Genomic DNA, 24,916 nt, shown 5'->3' with positions numbered 1-24,916 from the left:
TCATAAAAATATTGTACGGGACCTCTGAGGGTGATCTAGCCCAACACCCTCCTTGAAGTGGGAGTACCACCAGCACTCAAGTCAGCTGTGACTTTGTCTAGATGAGTCCTGAAAGCCTCCAGTATCTCTCTGGATAACCTGTTCCAGCACTGTATTACATTCCTGCTGAAGAAAATTGTCCTAATTTGCAGGAACAAAGAGCTGAGAAGACGAGCATACAATGCAAGATTCCCATCGCTAAGTACATCCAAGAAAAACATTAAAAAAACAGAAGAAAGAAGGCAGAGTAATCAGAGTAACTCACCCAGGTTAGAGGTGGCGTGGTTGAGCTTAGCAAAGGATAAGGATCTGGGTTAATTAATCCTAGTTTTACAAAGCCACCCATAGTCTTAGAGTATCCCTGAAATAAAAGAATAACATGGTTAAAAATAATAATCACTTGAAACTGAAGTGAATATTTCTCCTTGCTTTGAACGTAGTGGTAGATACAACCATGGTAGTATTAAGCATTATTCCCATGGGAAGGCAGCCACAATAACACGATGCCAATGGGGTTACTGCTACAGAGCGGCACTTTCAACAGCCCCTCTTCACTCCTCCCCCTACTTTTTTAATACCCTCTTTAATGACTTACTATTATTCTGCCATCGGTACTTCCATGGCAAGTAGTGTTCGTTCATGCGATCAAAGGGCTAAGCTGGCCAGCACTAGTTCAAACTCCAGCAGGTCATTACAGATGGGGTCATATCAGCCAGATGGTCCATAAATGGACCACTGCATACAGAGAGCCCAACGCTGAACTCAGCTCACCCCGGTTTTACACCGGTGTGACTGTATGGGCATCTGATAAACTGATTCTAAAGATAAGAATCCTGTGTATTTGTATCTTTCCTTCAGGAATATCAGCGAGTCAACCAGGACAGCAGCAGAATGGTATTTCAAAGGAACTGCAAAGGCTGCGATAGGCTGCATGATAAAAAGTCTCAACTGGTGTCTGCTAAATTTTTGTTTTTATTCCGTTAACACTCCCACACAGCTGCTAGATACCTGAAAACACTTACATGCAAGTGCTAGAAACACTGTAAAAAAGAAGAACGGTGGAAACGAAGCACCCTGAACGAGGGCTAATTATAATTAGGAGCCACCTCCACCAGCACTGTTATCAGCTCAGATGGCCTTGCGGTGAGATCCTTCTGTGACACCTCTTTTTAAACTGACTCCATCAGCTACCTGAACTTAATCTAGAAAAGGCGCTCTGAGGAGTTGTTAGCCTCGGCACTGAACTGATTCCTTTCTGCTTTCTGCCAACACAGCAGCATGTGCAAAGGGCTGACATTAACTTCTGCCCTGCTCAGCACTATGTTCTGGCACATAGGTACCACGCAGGCAGAAGTACGGCAAAGCTCTTCCACGCAACCCTACCAACATCACCCCAACCCAAAGGGACGGACCTGCTTTGGGGGGTTAAGAAAACAGCACTAACCACAGAAACGTCATTCTTGCAGCACACTGACAACAATTGTGCGTGTCATCCTGACATTTTCGCTTTTCCTTGTGCTAAGAAGAAAATTTTACCAGGCACCAAATGGAAGAGCAGATACTGTCATACTAAGACTTTATGACGAGATAAGACTCCACATATTTTTAGCTTCTGAACAAGAGATCGTATCTAGACTGACAAAAAGAGAGCTATTGCAATTTGTAACCCTTGTTCCCCTGCATTGGCCTTCAATCTTCTGCTAAACAAGCCTCCCTCCCTCCCAGAAATAAAGAAAAAATCCTATTGTATTGCAACAGAGGAATTAAGAGGGAAAGGACATACACTTTCCTCAAGCCACGTACAAAACAACAACTTAAACCTTGACATAAACCTTAACTCAATAGACGTATCACAACATCCAGAAAAGCTTTTTTCAAACCTTCAGTATGGTTTTAGGTTTATTCCTTATTAATGTCTATTGACCAAACAAATAATTAAAAAAGAAATCTGAAAGAAAAAGATATTATGTTTTGGTTCTGCATTGTGCACCTAACGAACGAAAGGAAGAGAGTCTATCAGTTTGAAGGAAAACACATTTATCTCTTAACTTTTCACTTAACTGACCAAAATGTTACAGCTGCTCAACTTCAAGATTTCCAGTTACTTGAAGAAAAACTTTCTCAGTTTGATGGAAACCCATAATTTTCTGTAAGATTTTTACATTCTGTTTTTCATAGGAATATAAGCAACAAACTATAAATTCAAATTTTTATCAACTTTAAGAGAATAGATCAATTCTTAAAAATACCTAACAGCCACACACGTCACACAACCCATGAAATTTATTTAATTTTTAAAAAATCTTCTATTGATCTGACACCAAATACAGATCCAGAGAAAAAAGAAACAAAGACACAGACTGTGCAAGCCAACCAACCAGCTGCCTAAAACAAGTAAAACTATTTTTCTGGTTTGCAACAAACACCAGTTAAATAAACCAGGTAAAGCTAGATTAAAAAAATGAGAGAAGTGATTTCAGTTCTCTCTCAATTGGGATAGTGGAGAGCTCATAAATAGCGATACAGAGCTATAAAAGGCTGTCTTTTAGATACAGTTTTCTTGAAATGACAACATTCATCTCTTGAGGAAAAGAGTAATTAATAATAGCAACAACAAAAACTTACTTTGTATCTTAAGGTGCCTCTCAACAAAGTGTGAGCTGTCTGAATACCATACGGCTCAGCATATTTTGTACTGTCTCTGTTAGGAAAACCTTCAAGATTTAATCCTGGGAAAAAATCCATTGGAGTAACAGAATCAAGTAATGCTCCTCCAGCTGGAATATTGATAACCTAAATTTTGTGAAAGAACAGCAATATTATTTCGGTGCAGCGTTATTTAATTTATTTTACAACAGAAAAGATGATATATGCACAAAATAGGAACAATGTGCTTAGTGTTTCTGGTACAAGCAAAGGCCCAATCTAAATAAAGCGGTTGCACAAGCCATTTAGGCATGTGATGGAGCAGCTTGCACTATGTCAGCCATTACTAGTCAAAGGGCTAAAACAACCCACATCCTTCTCTCACTATTAATTCTGTAACCGCTGCATGTATAGTAAAGCGGCAGGTTTCCGCTTCACTTACATTAGTGTAGTCGTGGAGCACCTCCCCAAACTATGCCAGTGTGAAGGGAGATTCTGCCCATAGGTTCCCTGCTTTTTCGTCAATTTTTTTATTCTCTTTTTGTAATGGGGAGAAGGCAAATGTAAAGAGAGGGATGGGGGCTTGTTTCCTTTTTTTTAAAGATTAAATTAAATCAGGTGATATCACACTGATGTAAAATTGCTGCCCCTGTGTATCTTTACTTGCAGTTACAAAGAACAGAGAGAATGCACCATCGAAGGAAAACAAAATCGGGTTGACTACTTCTATTATCACTCCAAACCAAAGCCTTGAACCCCGTTTCCTTCAAGCAGCTGCTGCACAGATCTGCTATGCAGCATCAATACAAACTCATTTTGTGACTTCTGAGCAAAGGGGCAAGGTTTCCATTTAAAAGAAAAACTAAAGCAGTGAAGTCTGCAGCAGCTGAAAGATCTTATTGTGTTTGTCAGGCAAGACACCAGTGTGGAAGAATCCTGCACAAGTCAAAGACAGCTAAGGATTTACCAGCAAACAGGAAAAATTGCACAGTTTACTGACAAGCTCGCATAGTGTTGTCATAGTGAATCATTCATTTGCATGATCTAATTTTTCCTAGCAATGAGTGAACCAGGTCAGAATTAAATCAGAAACATTTTCACATTCTCCAAGAGACCCTTTAATCTGAAACTTATAAACTATGTGTTATTGCTTTTTAAATAATTATCCAATGTACAGTCCCTGAATTTCTCCTTTCTTACTGCAATAAGAACACTAGAGCACCAAAATGTCATGATAAAACATCTCAAAAGATTTCTCCATTTTGCAGATCAAAAAGTTTAGATAATTAGCTAAACTTTACAGTGGTTATACAAGGCAGTCTCCTTGACATTTGAAGAGCCCCTGCTCAGTAACTACTCTGAGCAAGTGGGACTGATCAAGCAGATAAGACTGGAAAGCAGTAATGTGATAATGGCTTGCAATAGCTTTGCACAAATCAGTTATGATCTTTCCATAAAACAGACGCAGTGACATTCACTAGGTTAAGTCTACTCTAAAGACTCTTGCACAAACAGCAAAACAGAGCTTACATAAAACACATCAGAAAGCAGCGTACACTTTCACAAAACCCACTCAGTGGGTTACTGGTATTACAGATTGCACCAAAAGAAAAAGAAATCAAGAGTTCTGCTATAGACTGTGCAAGTACAGAGTGAAGCTGTTTGGTTTACCAACATGACTACAGAAAAGCAAGAAGGATGCACTCTCACCTTTGTTTCACAGAGCCACAGACAGGGTGATTAAGTGGCAAAAGCAACACGCAGCAGGGATGGAAGTTGAACCCAGAACATCAACCTCAATCCAGTGCTTTAGTCATTAGAACACGCTCCTTCTTTGCAATCCATTTCCATACAGTAAGTAAGAATTAAGCTGGCAGCAGCCAGGCACCATCACGCTCCAAACACAGGATTAAGTGATGTACACAACTTGCTTAGGCAACTGACTGTCACCGGCTTGAAAGTAAACACGGCATCTTACAAATCCCACTTCCCTCCTTAGCCCAACATCAACTTCTTTGTCTGGCTTTAAATGGGAATGTTAGGATTACTTCACCTCTCCATTTTTTAAATACGTAGCAGACTGAACTGTATTCAGCAACACTCCTTGTGGGCTCCAGCTGAACTTGTATCTCAGAGGATTGTCAGAGTGCTCTGGAGCTGGTAGGCCACCGCAGAAAGAAGTGTAGGATACAACCTGTCAGATTTATACACGGAAAAGAAACAATGAAGATAAGACAGACCAGGATGCAAACAGTACAGAGCTACCTTGCAGAATTTCCATTCGTTCCTGAACTTTCTGTTGACATTATCCCCCAAATGGACCAAATCAGAAGATGTACAGTGGACAGGGGAAACCAAAAGAATTTCACTGAGCAGCTGTGTCAAGCTGTCACACTGCAGGCACTGTCCGTAAAGGAGAGGAAACCAAAACACACACTGGGGCAAAGCCATGCTAGTTGATGGTCTCACCAATTGGATTAGTTGGCACCCAATTCCAAGAATCCAGAGAAATATGGTGTCCAGAGTCTGTTCCATATCAGTGACATGCCCCAAAACTGGGTGGTGTTAAAGGAACAACTTTACTCATAAAGTCTTGGCAGAACTATGCACTGCCTGCCAACCTTACCGTAGCACCAACTTCTTTTGCCTTGTCAATACATTCCATCGCCAACATATGGTCAAGACCAGGATCCAAACCCATTTCGCTGATAACTGTAATACCAGCAGCTTCTACGCTGAAAATAACAGAAAGCAGATCTGTCAGAACATTCATTATTACTGGCCTTTTATTCAGGAAATCTGTCCAACAAAGGCCCAGAAAACTTTCCCCAACACAGTAAATTCTGGGCTCTGCCTGTGGAAGCAGATGTTAAAATCTGAACAGTGACGATGGTCTTCCTAGCCTTGGTTTCTCTTATTTTGCTGCAACTCTTAGGGCCTGATGGGAACAGAAATTCCTACAAGCTACTGCATATGCCACATTCTCCTGGACAGTGCTATAATGCTGGAAGGCAGCAATGCAGAGGACAGCAGAGAGCTAGTCATAATTGCCCTAAACAGCTCCTGCAGGGGAAAGAGATCGAAAGGCCTACTTTCCCAAAGTACAAACATTTGGGTTTGCTTTTTTTAAGTTGCCTACACTCCCACAGCAGCTCACTTTTCACCACAAACTGAGGTGATTTGTTTTATTTTCACAATCACTTTGTGTTTTGACAAATGAGACGTCTTTTTTTTGTTGTCTTTTCTTTTCGAGAGCATGATGATATGTGCGCATCACAGCAAGAGAAGGGGAGGAGAGTCCCCTAAAGCTCCCTCATTGCCTGCAACTCTGGTTCTCTACCTGTCTAGCTTTCTCTGTTTTATCTTTTGTAGAGACACAGCATGTACAATTCTCTTCTCATTCACTTGAATTCACTTCAGAGTTTCCAGTACCATGACTGAGAGAAGCACCGAGGTGAAGCTCCATGCCTAAAACAACTTCCAATCACATAATAAGTAGGACAACAGAAACACTGCAATAGTTAGAACTGTCACCAATTTGAGACTAATATAGTGGACCTGTTCAAAAGACGGTGGCATGAAGGAGGATAGATACAATAAGTCAAGAATGAGTTTTTATTAGGGAAATGAGAATAATGACAAATGAGCTTGCTGTCACTGGTAGAACAGGACAGCCCAGCTGCTCAGCTTGAATATCAGCCCAGCTCAGGCATCCTCACAGGTTTGAGGGGAGAGCGGAAGGCACATTAACACGGAATAAGATGGGGCACGCAGAACAGTATATTCCAGTGTTTAGAGCACTAGTCTGACCAGACTGGGGTATGAACTCATTTCTCTGCTCTGCCACAGCCTCCACATGCAACTTTGGGGAAAGGTACTTAGTCCACCATCATAGAAAGGGAAGGAAAAAGAATGCAGAAAACAGTAATTCACAATAAGTGTTGCAGGTGTAACAGACTGCAAAATATTCAGATAATGCACTCAAGAAGGAAGCAACACCAGGGAGATGCTACTCTCATACCTACCTCTCCTGGAGTTCTTTCATAGCTGGTGTTAAGTAGCTGGCTGTTACCAGGTTCACTTTGTTGTCAATACACTTCTTAGCAACCAAAGGATGTGCTGAATAAGGCAGCAAGCTACAAATGAAGGAGAATTATGCAACATCAAAATTCAGCCAGTTACTTATGCTGTTACTGGAAAGACACTCACAAATGTTTTTGTATGCCTACAAAAAAGCTCCAGTAAATGCAACAGTCACACCTGCCTTGCCCTGAGCAGTTTTATACCTACACAAGTGCAATGCTACCCTATCAGAAGAGCATTGTTGGATGCACTCAGAACAGGGCGCAGGACAATAGGGGAGTCATTCTTTAGACAGCATCTTTTGTCACACCTCTCTTTATAAAAAACAAACCACTGACCTCTTTTCAAGGCCACCTTCTAAACAGGCATGCTGGAGGTTTAGAAGATGCAAAACTGTAAAGCCATCCTTGAGAAAGCTTGCCTTACAATGATCTTGCTGAAGCGCTTTGTGAAAAGCATGCTCTACATGGAAAGGAAAAAACACTCATGACATCCGTGGCAAAAGGGACAAAATGGCAAGGACTATGAAGTCATTTCCTCCCCTGTTTCAACACCTGGAAAGAGATCTTTCTTAATGGGATATTCAGGGGAAATGACCATGATGTCGGAATTTCACCTGCTCTTGCAAACATGCAAATTTGATCTCCTTGCACTAAGAAGGCTGTCCACATAATTGGTGAGCACTTCCAAAGAGATGCTGCAGTCAAAGCCCCTTTGAAAGTCCCGATGCCCTGCTACGTGAAAAGGCAGAGGCCAGTTACAACTATTTACATACACAAATATGACCCTAGTTCTTGGGCATTAAAAAAAAAAAAAGTTACCATGTTATTTAGGTCAGTGAATTTGTAGAAAGAAGCAGCATGGCTTAGGGTTGAGCCTACCATGTTTTACACAGAATTCTGACCTGATCACAAGGTCGTGTTTCTTCACCAAAGAGGACAGCTTTTCCTCGTGCTTAATGACATCCATATGAACTGAAGTAACATTGCTGTATTTTTTCGTCAGTTGTTCAAGCTGTTCCTTCATGACAGATGCTGTTTCAAAAGTAAAACACATCAACTGTTAACTAAAGATGAAGGAAAATCCAAAGCACTCCCATATATAATTGTCCTTTAGACGGCAGCTCATCTGAACTAGAACAATAATCCTACCACATGAGATCTGGGAAAAACAAAATGAAGATGACCAGCAGAAAAATATAACAGCTCTACTATGCCCAGTCAAAAGTACAACTAGCCCATTTAGGCTGACCAGTATGGTTTTTCAGAGATAGAGTATCAGTGGAAAAACTCTTAGAGGTAGGGAGTCAAAAGGATCAGACAAATTAAAAACTTTAAAAAGGAGAGAAAGAGAACCAAAGTTAGAGTAATGAGTAGGAACTCAATGACATCCCACATACAGCACTACAAAACCAAGCAGCAATTTTCCTTATTTATTTGGTGGACAATCACACCATAGACTTGATCTTCATGCTTTGATTTGGGGGGGACATCACCCCTTGGGTCTACCAACCCTTACTTAAATGTGTCATCCAGGGGTCTGCTTGGCAGAACAGGGTGTAGAAGAAAACTCGAATGCCAGAAACTCACATCATGGTCCTAGAGCTATTAAGTAGTTGAGCTCATTGGCATTCAGGAGCTCATCAATTTGCTGAAGAAGCATTGCACAACTAGAAAGGTAGGGGAAAAAATAAAAAATAATTGCCTACCCCAAAAAATGCCCTTCCTTGCAGGTTTACAACCTCATGTGAAACAGAATAATTAAATCGTGCTGAAACAGGCAGAGGCTTTGTTCTTGTTTGTCTTTCACATGGAAATACGGGAGAGGCATGCCTGGTGCTTCCCAGTTTAATGACATAGTGTTGAGCTGACTCTTGAGGGAAGATTGCAATGGAAAAATTTTATGCCCTATGTGTTTTAAAAGTAAACTGGTTTTGGATTAGCATCACCCTGCTGAAAAACAACCATTTTTAATTAGCACAACAATTTATCTTGAAGCCTAAAGTATTTTAGGCCACTATGCAGTGCATATTTTCTCCTAGTGTTAAAAACGGTCACTTCTCTAACCTGGCCAAATAGACGCAGAGGTGAAGTAGTCAATCAGTTTTTGATGGTCGCAGCTATTTCTGCGAAAGCACAGACTACATCATTGACATGCAAGAAGCTGACTAGAAGTCCAGGAGGGAAAAAAGCCCAAAGAGGAAAATTTGGTTTTCTTTTTCAGGCTGTGCATGGTTTGAGGGAGACAGGAAAACGTGAGCTAGTTTTTAAGGTCTTGATGAACGTGCAGGTTCAACACAGCTAACTAACAGATCTAGTAAATAAACACATGCCCAGAAAAACTTACCCCATCCCTCATGCCACGTAGCCATACATTTATACATAAGTCTGGTTAAAAAAGAAAACTTTCAAAACTGCTTCAGTACATTTTAGCAGAATTCCTATTTATAGCCAAGAACAGCTTAATAGCTTCAAACAAAAACAATGCACATCATTCAGCATTTTTAACATAACAAAGATAAAAACATTAAGCTTTTGCTTAGGCCAGATATGACTAAAAGGCCCAGAGCCAATCTGACTAGTTGCAATATTTACTCGTGGCTTAGTCCTACCAATGCTGCATGTGCTAATATTATCACTAAAAGGGAGAAATCCAGTCTCTGCCTGCCTCCATTTGTTCCTTCCTATTATCTTGCTCCTACTGCCATCAGCACTTACCATTATAAGGAAAGCAGAACTGAAAAAGAGATCTGGGTTAAAGCAACCAGTATTTGCCACATCTGACTGCAAGTGAATCCGTTTCCTGTCCCAGCTCACCATGCTGCCAGCACAAGGATGGCAATGGGAACACAGCCAGGAGGAAGGAGCAGGCAATGAAGGCAGCAGGTGGGGCACAGCCTTACGGAGAATCAAAACCATCGGTGGCTCTAACTTAGGGCCTCATTTCCTTATGGCCTTTCCAAAGTCAATGGGAAATAAATATTGTCAGAGGGTGATTCTCTGTACCCTACTCATCAACTTGTGCTGAGAGAAAAGAGCTAGGCAAAATCATCTACAAATTCAAACCAAAAATAAGTTGAATACATGAAGATTTCTCAATTAAGATTTTCCTCATTTGGATTTAAAGTGGTGTAGCCTAACAGTAGGGAACCAAATGTGGCACTGCAACGTGCATTTTATGCTTTCTTCATCTACCTGCCTGCTGCCAAACATTAGACAAGTAACATCTTTGTGTCTATTTCCTTCTGAGTTCTTTTGTGTGTGTACCGTAGAAACGGCATGTTTTTAAGCTACCCAGATAAGAGGCACCTCCTATGTTTGCACAGTGCTTGACAAAATAGACCTTCCAGTTCACCTGGTTTTCCTTTCTGTTACTGTATTGCAGGGACTAGATGCAGCTTCCGTACTGATGAGGGGATGGACACTGCACATTGCTGTAATCCTTCCCTCTTTGCCGCATCAGGCAGTGCTAATAACAAGGGTGCAGCTTCCTTAGAGTTCCCCTCTTCTTCCTAGTAAATCTTTTCCACGGGGTTAAAAGTACTGTGGTTATCACCGCAAAGCATAGCAAAAGCAGCTGAGTATGAAAGTAGCACAAGGGGAAAAAACCAAACCAAATCAACAACAAAAATCAACAGAAATAAAATGGTAAGTTTTAAAGGAAACCACCTCCCAGCAAAGTAGCCTGGGTTTTAAATCGGAAATCACAGAATTGGGGTGAAGTCAACATTGAGGGTACAGAAAGGTGTTTTTGAGATGCCCAGCCTTAAATATGCTCCAGATAAAACCAAAACAGAGGAATAAACAAGACCGCGTGGGGCTGATGGGAAGGTCAGGGTCTGAAGGTTAACCACCACGGTACTGGTTATAACAACAGCAGAGGCTTCACTCGTACAGGTGTCTATAAAAACAATGTCATCTTCTTGTGTGAAGCTGAAAACACAGCCAAGCACCAACAAAAGTGAGCGGCTAGATACAAAACCAATCCCAAGCCCAAAGCAGGTTAGAAGGAAAAATACTTCCAGTTTCTCCACGCATGCAAACAGTAAACTGTTAATGTGGCTCTGTCATTTTCAAATCAATTGTATAAACTCAAAATGCTCAGAAAGCTACAAAGTCCTTTTCTGTTGTGCACAGTAACAAAGATTTTCTTTATCTGTTCTCAGAACCAGATCCATTTATTACTTATAAGAAAGGTTCTGCCATGCTGGCAGGTTTAAATTAGACATAATTTTTCAATTAAAAATAAGCAAAGTCTTACATACCAACTGTGATGTCAACGTTGGAATCTCTAGTGAGATATTCAAGTACAGGGCCGGAAACGTAGCCAGATCCAAGCAATAAAACCCTCTTCTTATTACCCATCTTCAGTGACTGAGCGTATTCCCTAGGGGGTGTTACAGGCAAAATTAAAAATAAGTATGTTTTAGTAAGTCTACAAACCAAGAGCTCTATTCAGACCAAGAGTCAAGTTCCTGGCTATCTAACCCAAGACTGGGCAATCACTGCCTAGTACTGCTTCCATTCTTCTGCTGCATAACTTCTAGTTTCTTTTCTCTAATATAAACACAATCAAATCCATCAACATCTCCACTGCTTCTCCAATTGCTACTGGCTGTTCAAGAAACTTTTCCTCAATTGTCATTATATTTTTCCCACTGGCCAAATTACTGTAACCTGATCACTTGAGGACCACCAAGCTGTCTGTGTCATGCTGGGCTGTCAGAAAGGGATTCCAGGCTCTGCCTTGCTCCCTTTACATCACAGGTAACTGTTAAAGTACACAAAACCACGCTGGTGAAAGCGTATTTTTGGTAAGTTATACTAGGTTCATGCTAGTCCATCATAGGAAAATGATAGTCCATAAAAGTCAAATAAAAGTTAATGGCCAATTAAGAAATCCTGTTTGCAGACAAGAACTCAGATTTGAAAACCATCTCAGAGTATTTCAACCAAGCTTTTATTACTCTCCTAAATAAATTTAAGAAGTAGCTCTCCTGTTGACTTTCAATATAAAATGTGTTCACATCACATTTTGCATTTCTTTTTGCCAGCCAGTATAACAGAGTTCAGCAGTTGTTTAAATATGCTCTCATAAATGTATAAATTATAGTAGGAAAACATATTTTGGTCGTTTATAATTATTTTTCCTTTCAGCTTAAATTTGCGTTAAGTTGTATAATTAGGACTGTAAAACTGTTTGTCTAAAGTATTATCACTATGCAGATAAAAACTGTTTAGCAAATAAAAAAAAAATTTATTAAAGTGCTTTTTGTTTTTGAAGAAAAGGAGTTCATTGCCCTATTTTTTAACCAAATTAATGGAGAATGAGGTTCGGCTTTTCTTAGCCCATATCCTGAAAAAAATTTTCAATAAATAGGTAGGACCTTCAAAGATACAGACTTATGGGAAACTTTGTAAGCATATAAGCAAGTCCCTCTATTTCCTTTTTACCTACTGAGAGTTTACCCAGGCATATAGTGCATTGTGGATTATGCCACAGAAAGAATCCTGACCTCTAGCTGACGTGCTCATGTCCACTTCGCTTAAAGTTATTGTCCTTCGAAGAGGACTAACCACGTGTCTACTGAATAATGTTTGGTTCGGGCCTTTTTGGAGCTCCACATGGCATCCATAAATCAATTTTTAGTTTTGTATTTTCAGTTCATAAATGGCCATAATAATGAAGGATGGTGTTGCAGCCTGCCAGAGCAATACCTAATAGCATGACAAGAGTGGTATTGCATGACCTAAAGCATGGCATGAAGTACCCGCGTACATTTGGGGAAACAAGGCCTCAAACAAGAGCATTGAAAGACTACCCTGAATGAAGAGAGTTAAATACCAAATACATCTATCATCTGTCTGAAGCACATTCCCACCTACTAGGCTTAATTAAAAAATTTTTAAAAGTTATTATTTTCAGTTGTTTAAATCTGGATGGGATGTACCAATGTATCACCCCTCTAATCTATCTAATCTATCTAAGTTATTACTACAGATTACTGTACATTTTGACCTTTGCAGATTTGATTTTTTAAAAAAAGTTAAATCATTATTTAATCCATTTACAGAAAGCCTCCTAAACCCATCATATCCTTTCATACGACAAACCCAAGGACCTTCCTCCCCCTACTATCGATTGTAATGGAACATCTTCTTCCATAGCTCCATCCTCATGGACAAGCGAAGAGAAAGAATTCCTCTCCATCCTTTACTTATAGGGAGCAACAGTGGTATGCAGGAGCTTGGAACAGTGTTGACAAAGGGGAGAATTCCCATATAAAAGCAAGCTGGATTTTGCAATCAAACTTCTTACATATTTATTAAAAACTTTTCCAGTGTCTAGAATGAGGTCACACTTGGATCAAACACAGCATGTCTGCTCTAGCACGGGCCCTGAGCTGCCAAATGACCCATCAAGAGTGGGAACAGAATCTACACAGTCCCAGAAAAGAACATTTCAGATTACACCTATTCTGTATGTACAAGTGTAAATAATTATGTTAATCTATAAACAGCAATACTTTAGAAGTCCACGTTGTGAATGGGATATGCCACTGCAGCTGTGGATGAGAAACCAGTAGCAGGTATAAAGCAAGTAAAGGTGAAAAGATGGAGGTAAGTTCAGTAAAACAAACTGCTCCTGCATTCTTCTGATGGCACCCGAAACAGTTCAGCTCATACAGTCTGACTATCCTGTAGTCTGAAATGTTCATGTACATCCAAAGGGTAAAAGCAATTAGTCTAAACAGAGCCATCAGAAACAAAACTAGACACATCATAATACTTCCTTAGACTAATAACACAAGCCACGTAATTCCTACAGGTTCTAAACAAGAGCCTATCTCTTGTTTATCTCTAGCTAAACCACCACATCTTAAGTAGTAAAATCCCTGCTTTCATTTGCAAAGTTTACAAAGTGAAGAGGGTATTACAAAGTAAAGCAGCTTTTGCTTTTCTGACAGCTGAGCAACACCAGTGAACAACTGAACACCACACGCAACACACAGGTGTGCAGAAATATCAAAAATCTACCCACCAAAACCCCCTTGGGAATGAAGTCTCCAGATTCTCAGAGTAGTTCACATAAGACCATGCAAGCAATTATGGAGAAAGCAAAAAAAACCCCAGACCATCATGCCATGTGAGGAATAAGAATTTTTTTTACTGAGACAACCTCTTGAGGTGGCCTACCAAACAGCACACAACTGAAAACCACTGTGAGCTGCCATCTTCTAGAGGCAAGCAGCATGTTATTTTGGGTGGAAAACACACCTATAGTTCATCATGCAGAAGTTCATAAGCAGAACTCCCAGAGTTCCCAAAGAAAATTGGAGAAGCTTGGCATGTAAATGTCGACACACTATGTTTTTAGTGCATAGTGCATGCAGTGCCTGGGGTCAGACCAATTTCAGCTTTTATATGATGTACAGTGCAGCTGGCATTGACCATTGACTAGCAGTCTGATCTAGTTAAAGATGTCCCTGCTTACTGCAGGGGGTTGGACTAGATGACCTTTAAAGGTCCCTTCCAACCCAACACATTCTATGATTCTATGATTCTATGAACATGAAGCCAGAGGTACCCACTTACTGTCAAATTTTTTCATAGGTAAACAATAGGTGTTTGTTAACAATAGGGAGCAAGGGGAAGGGAAGGGATTTCCAGGTTATTTATACTTTTGTTAGCTTAATCCACTCAATGCTACTTCTTTCATGTTACCACTGTCTGATAACTACCGAGACAGGGTACGGATGAAGTGGTAGCTAAAGCTGCAGCTACAGGAGTGTAATGAGAAGTCTGAGAGTCTCACAGAGGCTCCTGAATACATCCAGCCACAGAACAATGCTGTACAGCACAGCACTTGAGCCACACGAGAGGAAACTAGATTCAAGGTATATTGGAGAGCCTTTTCCTTTCAGCCATTCCTTTCAAAGGACTGTATGTTATATCCATTTTAAAAGGGCAAGGAGCAACAGAATAATATTGGTATGTGGCTGTTTTCTGCCTATGGTAAAACAGTCTTCATAATGTAAGAAAGAGAAGAATGACTACTTTCTCAACTTCAATATAAGTTACTAACAACACATTAATCATTTAGGCAACGTGCACGAAGGAGGAAATCACCGAGCTAGGAGACATTTAGACACAGTGCAACACAGCAGTATTCCACCAAAACATAGGAGTAAATAAATGCAAAAAGGGAGACAGAATGCAGACAAGTGGTTTTTTTAAATCTTTAACCAAACTTTAAGAACCTACACATTACCTGCTCTCCCTCAATTTCTGGATATATTCATACTTAGCTGTCAGTGAGCCATTGGATGCAATCACTGCCTAGAAATAAATGAAACAAATTTTAGAGGGTTTTTTGTACCTGTACATTTTAAAGCAGAAGACAAGCAGAGCGCCAAATTGCAAAACTTACATCTCGAACAACAGGTGAGTAATTCTGGCTTTCAAGAGGTTCTGAGCCTTCTGATACCAGCTACGGAGACAAATTATTTGAAATCAGGTCATTTTATTTCCCATATTTTTTTTTCAGAGTAAAACATCAAGATTTTAAGCAACATTTAAATGCATGCAACAATACCAATATCTTGTAGATCTGAAATTCTCCCGGCCCTGATCAGTGTCATTTGACTTTTATGAAAATACAGGAATTCAAACAGCAGTCTGATTGTGAGTGATTATTGAGTGCCCCACGAAAATGAGATTTAGACATGTACTGCAGGACCCAGGAGCAATGAACTACCTGCCATTGTCCTGCCTACAGAAAGTGTTCCTCAGAAATCTCTAAGACATTCAGGTCACTAATGTCTCATTAACGTGTTGCTTTTTGAAAGTATTGCCTCAAGACTTAGAAAGCTTTTTTTTTTTTTTTAGTACAAAGTCAGTTATGTTCTACAGCAGATTACTTTTGAATGTATACAGGAGACCAGAAAAGCAACAAACAAGCAGCCCAAAGTCCGAGTCTTTTACCTTCTTGTTGGACACATAAGACCTTACCATCTCTTCAATATAAGGGAAAAGCATGTCGCCAAAGTATTCTGTTGCTTCTATAGGAAGCTGTGCTGGTAGATTGTCAATGGAACACATCAGAATCCCAGAGCCTTCGACACTGAAAGAGAGAACATAGCTCTTCTGAACTACTCCTCCTTGGTACCTGAGAGGTAGCACCTTTCAAAAGTGCTTTAAATGCATGATTTTTCAATAGAATGTTTCACTGTACAAATTACAGAGGAAAGCAATAAAAATTAAAGGCTCTCCCACCTGTCATGAATAATATGCTGGTCAGCATCATACATACAAAATGGACTGTCAATTGTTGTACACTCTGTCATAAATTCTATAGATCCTCCAGTGTCTGCTGAAATGTCACATATTGCCAGAAGTCTAAAGCGATTAAATAAAAAAGAGAAAGGAATAGAGCATTACCCAAATTACTAAGGAACATATGTATAAGAAATCACAAGTGAACAAGAAATAAAAGAAATGTGAGAAGATGTGTCAATCAGGCTTGTAGTTCATTCACCTTAACTAATTTAGAAGTCAACACAACACATGCAATGACCTCCAGGAACATGACAGAAGTCTGGCCCTACTGTAGTTGTAAGATTTCTGCTCACATCAACAGGATCCGTATTTCACATGTAATTTCTCAAAGACCAGGATAATCCACTCATCCATCATTTTTTCTCTGTATTCCATGTACTTCCAACACCTCCCATTCATTATCCACCTACCATTTCCCCTGAGCTGTCCCTGGGCAGTCCTGCGCTAGAATACCTTCTTCGTTATAAAGGGAAACCTAAAGAGGTGGCTGCCTCCTGTCAGTTCACAGACTGCTGGCAGAGGTGGAGTATTCATTAGCCTAACTCCCAACCTCTGGCTCCACTCAAGGTTAACACTTAAATTCTTTATTTGTCATGTGAGATAAAGAAAGGTGTCAAGAGTGGGTGAAGAAGAGACAAAGACCTGCGTCCTCACCAGGATACACTGCCACATCCTCTCCAAATCTATCCCCAGGCCGGTCTCCCAGAGAACTATTACACAGGGCTATTATAGAAAGGATGGCTCCCACATTTCCCAGATGTCACACTGTTTCTATTGGATTCTGCACAAGGATCAATGGCAGAACTACCTCTGCAGAAAGACAGCCGATACCTGCCAATCATTTGTACTGTGATGTTTTCAAAACCTCCAAACTGTGAAAACAAGACTGCAAAGCTCAGAAGAACTAAAGCAATATCAATGGAGCTTTTTGCAACATGCAAGAGGAACAACGTTACATTTTCTAGATACTGTGGTGAAAGTGCCTAACATTATGACTTAATCATGATGCTGCAGAATTGTTAGGAGTGAACTGAAGTGTCTTACTTGTGTGGTAACTCAGGACAGCCCTCCGTTGGACCACCAGCAGATCTAACTGGCACCAGCAGCTTCTGAACATCCTGTCGACTTAACAGGCGAGGAGTATGTTGTTCCCAGTATATGCCATTAATTAAACAAGTTGTGTAGGGTGCAATCTGCAAAGAAAGTTAGAGATGCCTGATGGTCTCATCTACTACTTTAAGAAGCTGAAAGCAGCTGGTCTAGTGTTTTAAATGAATGCTCTCCCAATTGATGGACACGGGAAGATCTAGTAACTACCAAGACTCCGTGGACAATCTTTCATAAAAGAACAGAAGAGATGCTCACATCAGTGTTAAAGCGAGAAGTGTAATGTTCTGGATGTTTATCGTAGTCTACTGGATCATACAGTCCATCACGTTTTCTTACAAGATGATGGTGACGACTTAACACTGTCCCATAGACTTTTCTCAGGTCTGAGGTTAAAAAAAAATAAATAAATAAAAAAAATAAATTAGCTGTTATACATGGACAAAGAGGGTTACATTGTTTTCAATCACTTTATGCCACAGCATACCTCCAGATCTGGAAACTTCCTTTAGCTCATGTGGTTCCACAAACTCACACGGGAGGGCATTGAACATTTCTTGAGCACCCTGTAAACCAAGAAGTAGGATTCAAAATGAGCAGAGAATATAAAGGTAGTGTAACACTCTCATTTGGTGTGTGAAAACAAATATAAAAATGCCATACACAACTTGATAGTCCTGCCACAGAACATCTTCAGAGATGTACAAACTGTTTCACACATACCCCTGCTTACCCAAAACAAAGCTGTTTTGGCTCTATGTACAAGGAATTTACATCATTCCCCGTTACTGCAGTATGCCTGACCCACAAACCAAAAATAGGTTTATATTTCTAATGGCAAGGATGGTAGGTCTTAACTCAGCCACAGTACATGGTTTTGCTGCCACTCTGAGGAACAGTTTCTCTTTAGGGAAGACCCTTGAAGCCACTCATGAGCATCCAGGCTGTTCTAAAGGCAAAGAACTTCAAGATGACTTTTCGAACGAGCTGTGATCCTAGAACATTTCAGTCACACAATTGCTTTGTCCAGAAAGCACACATTTACACAGGCAGTGATTTCACTTTACAGCTGGAGACTCGTTAACTGATCTTTGTTGCCAGAACCAGGGGTAAGCTTTTTCCCTATATTGTAGAAAATAGCTCTGAAGTCCAGCGCTTGTAAGACAAGTCAATGCTATGAAAACAGATATAAAAACTCAGCGAGTATTAGAAAAAATAATTCTTTCCCCCATACTTTAACGGGATGATTCAACATACCTTGTGAGGCCAGAGTCAACAGAGGGGAGAGAGGGAGACAAAAATCATGCAGGTAGGAAAGAAGAGAGGACCACTAAGACTTAGCTCATTTTTCATGGTAAGAAGTTAGCGTGGTCAGCCTTGTCAGGCACAATCTCATCTTAAAGGCATTAGTTGAGGGTCCTTAAAAATTCTTACTGGCAAAGGAAAACTTGAAGTCCAAGCAAACAAAATTGACCCATTTAACCTGCTAAGTATCAAATGCCAAGAAGTTCTATTAAAAAATAATATAGAATTTCATCTTGAAGACAGAATTCTTACCTTAGAAACATTACCAGTGCCTGTAAACACAAATGTTAAGGGCCCAACTGACTTTGGCATCAATCCCAGTGAAATTTCATACCCAGCATCCCGTACTGCTTGCACAGCCTGACTGCTATTCCTGTAGTTATGTGCCATCCCAATGTGCTGAAATCAAAGGTACAGAACCATCAAGATATTTTCCATATTCAAATACAGATAGTTAGCAGGTGCTCGAATGTCATTTTGCTAATGAAAAATACATACAGATACACTCTTACCATGAAGGGAGTGTGATGTCCCAGGGCTAAAAATCGTAATCCCAATCCATGTAGAATGTTGATCATTCCTATTGTTAAAAAAAAAAGAAAAATCAGACCACCAGTGTTAATTCTGAATATGCACAGGTAGAAACTGCAGAGACTGACTGAAGTCTAAAATCACCCTAGATGTTTTTGCCCAGGTTTCAATATTAATACTTTACTTCTAAAGAAAGTCCACATAAAACCAGGAAAGGAGGAATTCAATAGCAGGCCATGACCTTAAACCTGCTTTTGGCCCACATTATGCATTTCAGCACTATTTAATACTCAGATATCCTTTTATGAGATGCATCCACATCACCAGATTCCAAAGACGGAGATAATAAAAAGAGCCTCCTGAAGAAACAGAGCTGAAGTTCAGTAGAAAGGAATGAGAACCATGCCTCACAAAAATCAGTGTAAATGGATAACAGAGTGACAAACAGATGTTCAAACTCTCAGGACTGACAGCAACCATTTCTTTCAAAAGCCTATTCAGTTCATCTCTTGATATTTAGTCTGCCTCGGATTAGTTGAATAGACAAATGGGACTTCAAGACAACATAAAATAGTAGATTTGCCAGGAATCCACAGGACTATTTGACATGTAGTCTCATCAAAAGTAGGGAGCACAAAACAGAATGGAAAAAAGCTCTTAAAAGCAAGAGTTAAAAATGCAGTTAAAAACGCGTTGCAAGCCTCAACTTTCAGGAAACGCAGACAACCAGAAGTATTACAAGAAGTTACTTGTTGCAAGCCTGCCTTTACTTTATGCACTATACCTGCTACACCAGCCCACTTTCCAAAGGCCACAACTCGCATTCCTTTATGATCAACCATTTTTTCATAGTCAAACAGTCGAATTTCCTGAAAATACATAGCAAACTCTGTATTAAAATTTTCAGTGAATGCAGTCAGTGGCACGTTGCTCTCCTAGGAACTACCTTTTCATACACCTTTGCCATCCTTCATGACAGGGGCTGATGGGCATATATGAGAAAGGCAAATCATTCCTAACAAGATTTAAGTATAAAAATAAAAACCTGAAGGATGCATTGAATTCTTGTTTTAAAGAGTCTCTGCACTGCCCATGCACTCTTGGCACAGAGGTCCCCAATGAGCCAGTCACGCCGCTGCAGGCCCATTCACATCCTCTGCCAAAAGGCTGCTCGATTCTGGGTGAACTGGCTGTCTCCTTCCGTAACGACCAACACGCACTCTGGCTTAACGACTTTCCAACAAGCCTTCACGCTCACGCAGCATGAACCTCTCTTGAGCATACCACGCTCACAACTCATCTGCCTTACGCACATAAACACAGTAGCACCGCAAGCATGAGGTCCTCTGACCCAGAAATACTCAGCTCCAGGAAAGGACACTGAAAACAGTCCTCCTTAGCCATCTACAAATATGCATGCTGAAAGTAACCATACTAGGCAGCAAGCATTCGATCACACTTCAGCATTAAGTTCAGCTTCCACGCCATGCTAACAGCCAATTGTCTTCACTATGACACAATTTACCTGTCTTAGAATCTCATCCAAAAGGGGCATGTTTGCCTCTTGGGCTTTAATGGTGTGAGAGAAGAAGGCATAGTTCTTTTTAGGGATCAATTTGTCCTCTGGAGGTCTCTTCACACCTACTATCAGAGAAGCCTCGGAAATATCTTCTTGAATAATGCCACCTGCTTTGATGTAATCCTACGTAAGAGAAAAATCAAAGTAAACTTTTCTGTTTTTTTCACATTCAGACCTCAGCACGTAAGCAACTAGAACAGAGGACAAATAGATAATTCTACAAAGCAGAAACAGGTTACTGCATGTGATACATTCATAAACCTCTTATCAAAAGGGGTATCAAATATCAAACTGAATTTCCATGCTAATATCCTATTATACACAGACTACAAAAAGGATATTTTACTACATTTAAAGTATCTCATAGCACTGCAATAATGAACAGCCCTTTGTAATGTGTTGAAATACTTGCAAATAAGTTTAGACAAATCTGACAAATTAATCTGAAGACTGTTGACATGTGATTTCATAAAATTGTATAAGACTAAGTCTAAGCTGAAGAACAACTTCTAAAAGAATGTTTTTTCCATATCAAATTTTATTTTTGTTCTCCTTTATCTCAAAAACATATTATAATTCCAGCTTTCAATATCGTAGTTGTGTACCTAAAGTGATCTGTGCTTTGAAGAAAACCAGCGCTGTGCCTAAATTAAAAGGTGACAAGTGCAAGCGATCACTCATTCCCTACTTAAGTTTCAGTTTTTATCTGTTGGCTCAGATACCTTACAGCAGAGTATTACTGCTGCTACAAGAACTGTAAAAGATCTCAGTCCTGAAACCCACAGCATTAAAGAAGAAAAACCCTTTCCCCTCATTTGACATGAGGAATGGGATTGAGACAGGAATGGGATTCACCATATCCATCCTTCCTCTTTTTTCAAAAAATATGCTTCTTTTTCAGAGTGATGCCTCCATACAAACAGAAGATAAAAACACCAATGTTAAATGAATTCCCCAGTTTCCACTTCAAAAGCACCTAGAACTTCTTCAGAGACACATGAAAGGGCAAGAAATAAATAAAAAAAACTCCCAAAACCCACCAGTGTGCCAACATTACATTAAAAGGCTAAACAAACTCTCCACTAGGGCACAATGACTCCTCATTTAACAACAAAATTAATAACATGTTTTCTCATATATATCCTTTGAATATTACTTTTCCTATGCTACGGTTAATAACTGAACTACAGTTTTGCTTATTTAACTCAAATTGGGACCTTACCTTTTCATGGAAGGCTCTCCGGTTTGATGGCTGCACCAAAACCTTGTATCCCATCTGTGTCAATTCCTTAACATGCTTTGGCGCTAGAGGTGCTCGTCTTTCCCAGGCGTTAACATCTTCTCTCCTGATTGCCAGCACAGACTTACGATGATGCCACCGCTTAGCCTGATGGAACGCACACCTACCATTTGTGTGACTAAAGGCTCGGAGCATGGTAAAGCCTGATGGCAGCAAAAACAAAGTAGTAAAACAATACAGGTATATGTATGCTTCAAACATTTTTTGTGCCAAAGTTCTGGTCTCCTTTAACATCTGCTGTAAAACACAAACCAGATACTTTATACTCTAGTTACACCCTACTTTTGTGAGACATTAATTTACTTTCAGTGTTCTTTGTGGCATCTCAGTTTGGTGGGGTGTTGTTACATAAACATTGTTTGTACTACTGTGAAGGAAGGCTTTAAATGTGTTCAATGTACCAAGTTTTTCACTACACGTCTTGAAAAGAATGCTGGAAACTTAAAGATACCAATTAAGTTCATTTGCCAGCATAAACATGCAAAGACCAAACACTTATCAAAGATTGCATCAAGAACAGTAAGAACGAACAAACACACAGAAAGAATGTAGAACACGGGCTATGATGCAAGCAGCTGATTAAAAGGGAAAGCCCAGTATGTGAGACTAATGCTAAGTATTTTTCTAACTAACTCTTACTCAAGCTGAAAGTGAAAGATAAGGACAAGACCTTAACTATTGCTTAGCAGTCAGCCACTCCTGTGGCCAGGAGTGACAGGTTTTCTTCCTGATCAAAATTGTACACAAAGTAGAAAAGCTTTATTAGGACAGATTCCCAGTGCAGAGTGGGATTTTTTTTTATGTTCTCTCTCCTCCCCTTCACTCCCAGTAAAGCATATATGCCTCTGCTTAGCTCTGCTGTGAATGGCTAGTGCTCTGCATAGGTCCAGTACCAAATACCTAGGAGCCTAAGGACTTCAGATATTTATGCGTTTAAAAGACGTGGATCTCAAAGATAGAGGCTTCAAAGATGTGAACTTTTGTTTACAAAGCAATTTAAACTTGTTTTATTTACATGAATCTCTGTATCCGTATCACTTAGAAAATCCTGATTGTCTTCATGCCTCAATCTTGTAAAATCTCGATACGCCTTAAGAGGTTCTATTTAACTCCAGGCTTGTTTAAAGAGAGAAACTAGCACATTAAGGAAGGCCTGAATGGAAGCGCACAGTCCTCTGTGTTAGCTCTGAGTGTGGTCTTGCTACCATTGCTAAATTTGTCCACCAGCAGAAATTACAGTACAGAAGTTGGTGTTATTTTATGAGGCTGCTCTGCAGCATGCTGAGAGGATCCTCAGAGAGCATGTCGGTACCTCTCAACAGCAGAGAAAGCCTTGTCACACCATGTCACTGGTACCGCACGATAAAATACAATGATGCGAGCCGTTCCTACGGAGAAATCAGTGCACTGTGCACCTCAGGCCCAAGCCTGCAGCCAAGCAAATTCCCCTCACAAAGAGGAAAAGAAGAAAAACGCCGCTTTCAAGAGGGAACACGCTGCCCTGTGCGTACAGCGAGCGGGGAGAAGGAGGGCAGTGAGCAAACACCCCGGCTGACCTCTGGCAGGCCACGAGTCCCGGTGTGTGTGCTCAGGCTTAGCCACACAGATACAGAGATACCGGGATCCTGTCGTAAAGGCGAAAGCAACTTTCGGAGTTCAAAGCCTGTGGACCCGGGGGGCCCTCCCTGGCCTCCTGGGCGAGGGAGCCCGCTCCTCACCGCCCGTGCCACGGGGGCGGCTCCACCGAGGCCAAAACAGCGCTGAGCAACACAGCCAAGGCCAAACAAAAAAATAATAATAAAAAATATAACGGCAACGCCCTTGATTAATGCACACAATTTGAAGACGAACCTATTTCTAGAGTGAGCTGAACACACCGATACCGGCAACTCGCGCCTCCACGTACTCCTCCAGACCCGGCTGAACGAGAGCGCATCTCGCCCCCCACCCGTCCCTGCGGCCGTGGGTCTCCCCGGGACCCTCCAGCCCCCCGCGACGGAGGACGCCGCGCGGAAGGACAGACAGATCCCCGTTAAGAGAGGCGGGCGGGGGCCGGAGCGCAGCGAGCGGCCGGCACCGGCCGGCCAGGGTGGAGCGGCCACCCCACCGGCAGGGCAGGCCGCGCCTGGAGCCAGCGAGAGCGCCAGGAACCGGCCGCGGTGCCCCATCGGGGGTGGCGGGCAGCGTCGTACCTACCTCGGGGCGAGCGGGGCAGCGGGGGAGGCGGCTGGGCCCGACTCCCTCCTCCGGCCAACGTCCAGCGCGCCGCCGACGCCCAGGGCGGCAGCCAACCGCCAGCCGCGCTCCGGCGACACCCTCCGCTACCCACCAATGGGGAGGGTCCCTGGACGCCGCGTCACGGCCGCTGCCGGCTCGCCCCCGCGACGCCCCCGGTTCCTGGAAGGCCCCGCGGGTCGCCTCACACACACACACACACACCCCCACACACACCCGGCGCCTGACGGGCGACGGCGCGGCCCGCGGAGCCCCCGGCGCCGCGGGGAGCCCCACGCCGGACCCTGCGGGCTCCACGCACCGGCACAACGATCCCCCCCACAACGGTCCCCCGGGGGTACAACCGCCATCGCCCCGCACAGGGGCCTCCCACCGCCCTGCCCGGGGCGAGGCCGAGCGCAGGCCGCACCTGAGCTGCCCCAGCCCGGGCCTCCCCGCTGGCTCCTCCTCGGACCATTTTCCTGCTACACAGCGGCCCAAATTATTTCTGTATGTTCGGTCACAATGTTTCTTTAACATGGCGTGGGAAACGGTACAAGTTACTTCATCTGACAAGTAGAAATGATACCCAATTCGTGACCTACGCCGTTGCCAATTTTCAGCTGGAACTCAGTTCTTGAATTATGTCCTTTATGATGGGCCTCCACTGCTAATCACAAATAGCAATGGGATGCTGTAGCTATAAATCATTAAAATTACGAGGTGCAAGAAACCAAAGCAAGGCCGGAGTCACGTACTGGGTTTGTGGGGTGA

General features: G+C 41.6%; 1 protein-coding gene across 8 annotated transcripts in view; it reads right to left on the bottom strand.

Annotated features, from left to right (window-relative positions):
* The window catches only part of AASS (aminoadipate-semialdehyde synthase), a 31,520-nt gene extending 7,266 nt beyond the window's left edge, over window positions 1-24,254 (bottom strand). For 3 of the 8 annotated variants that reach the window (XM_074597558.1, XM_074597634.1, XM_074597716.1), the window contains exons 1-20: window positions 24,125-24,245; window positions 21,851-22,071; window positions 20,575-20,751; window positions 19,834-19,918; window positions 19,031-19,098; window positions 18,771-18,917; window positions 17,701-17,779; window positions 17,472-17,599; window positions 17,151-17,299; window positions 16,044-16,166; window positions 15,780-15,891; window positions 15,199-15,258; window positions 15,040-15,107; window positions 11,033-11,154; window positions 7,673-7,802; window positions 6,711-6,821; window positions 5,312-5,420; window positions 4,739-4,879; window positions 2,665-2,832; window positions 305-400 (exon numbers count right to left, since the gene is read on the bottom strand). In XM_074597558.1, the coding sequence (XP_074453659.1) occupies window positions 305-400; window positions 2,665-2,832; window positions 4,739-4,879; window positions 5,312-5,420; window positions 6,711-6,821; window positions 7,673-7,802; window positions 11,033-11,154; window positions 15,040-15,107; window positions 15,199-15,258; window positions 15,780-15,891; window positions 16,044-16,166; window positions 17,151-17,299; window positions 17,472-17,599; window positions 17,701-17,779; window positions 18,771-18,917; window positions 19,031-19,098; window positions 19,834-19,918; window positions 20,575-20,751; window positions 21,851-22,063 (2,286 nt within the window). In that variant the 5' untranslated portion in view covers window positions 22,064-22,071; window positions 24,125-24,245. Of the gene's footprint in view, window positions 1-304; window positions 401-2,664; window positions 2,833-4,738; window positions 4,880-5,311; window positions 5,421-6,710; window positions 6,822-7,672; window positions 7,803-11,032; window positions 11,155-15,039; window positions 15,108-15,198; window positions 15,259-15,779; window positions 15,892-16,043; window positions 16,167-17,150; window positions 17,300-17,471; window positions 17,600-17,700; window positions 17,780-18,770; window positions 18,918-19,030; window positions 19,099-19,833; window positions 19,919-20,574; window positions 20,752-21,850; window positions 22,178-23,779 lie in introns of those variants that run through there. The other 5 variants (XM_074597807.1, XM_074597988.1, XM_074597483.1 and 2 more) reach the window with 4 other exon arrangements.
* Window positions 24,255-24,916: the final 662 nt, after the last annotated feature.

The sequence above is a fragment of the Larus michahellis genome, chromosome 1, assembly GCF_964199755.1.
Source record: "Larus michahellis chromosome 1, bLarMic1.1, whole genome shotgun sequence".
Taxonomy (NCBI): Eukaryota; Metazoa; Chordata; class Aves; order Charadriiformes; family Laridae; genus Larus; species Larus michahellis.
This window is presented reverse-complemented; position numbering and strand designations above follow the sequence as displayed.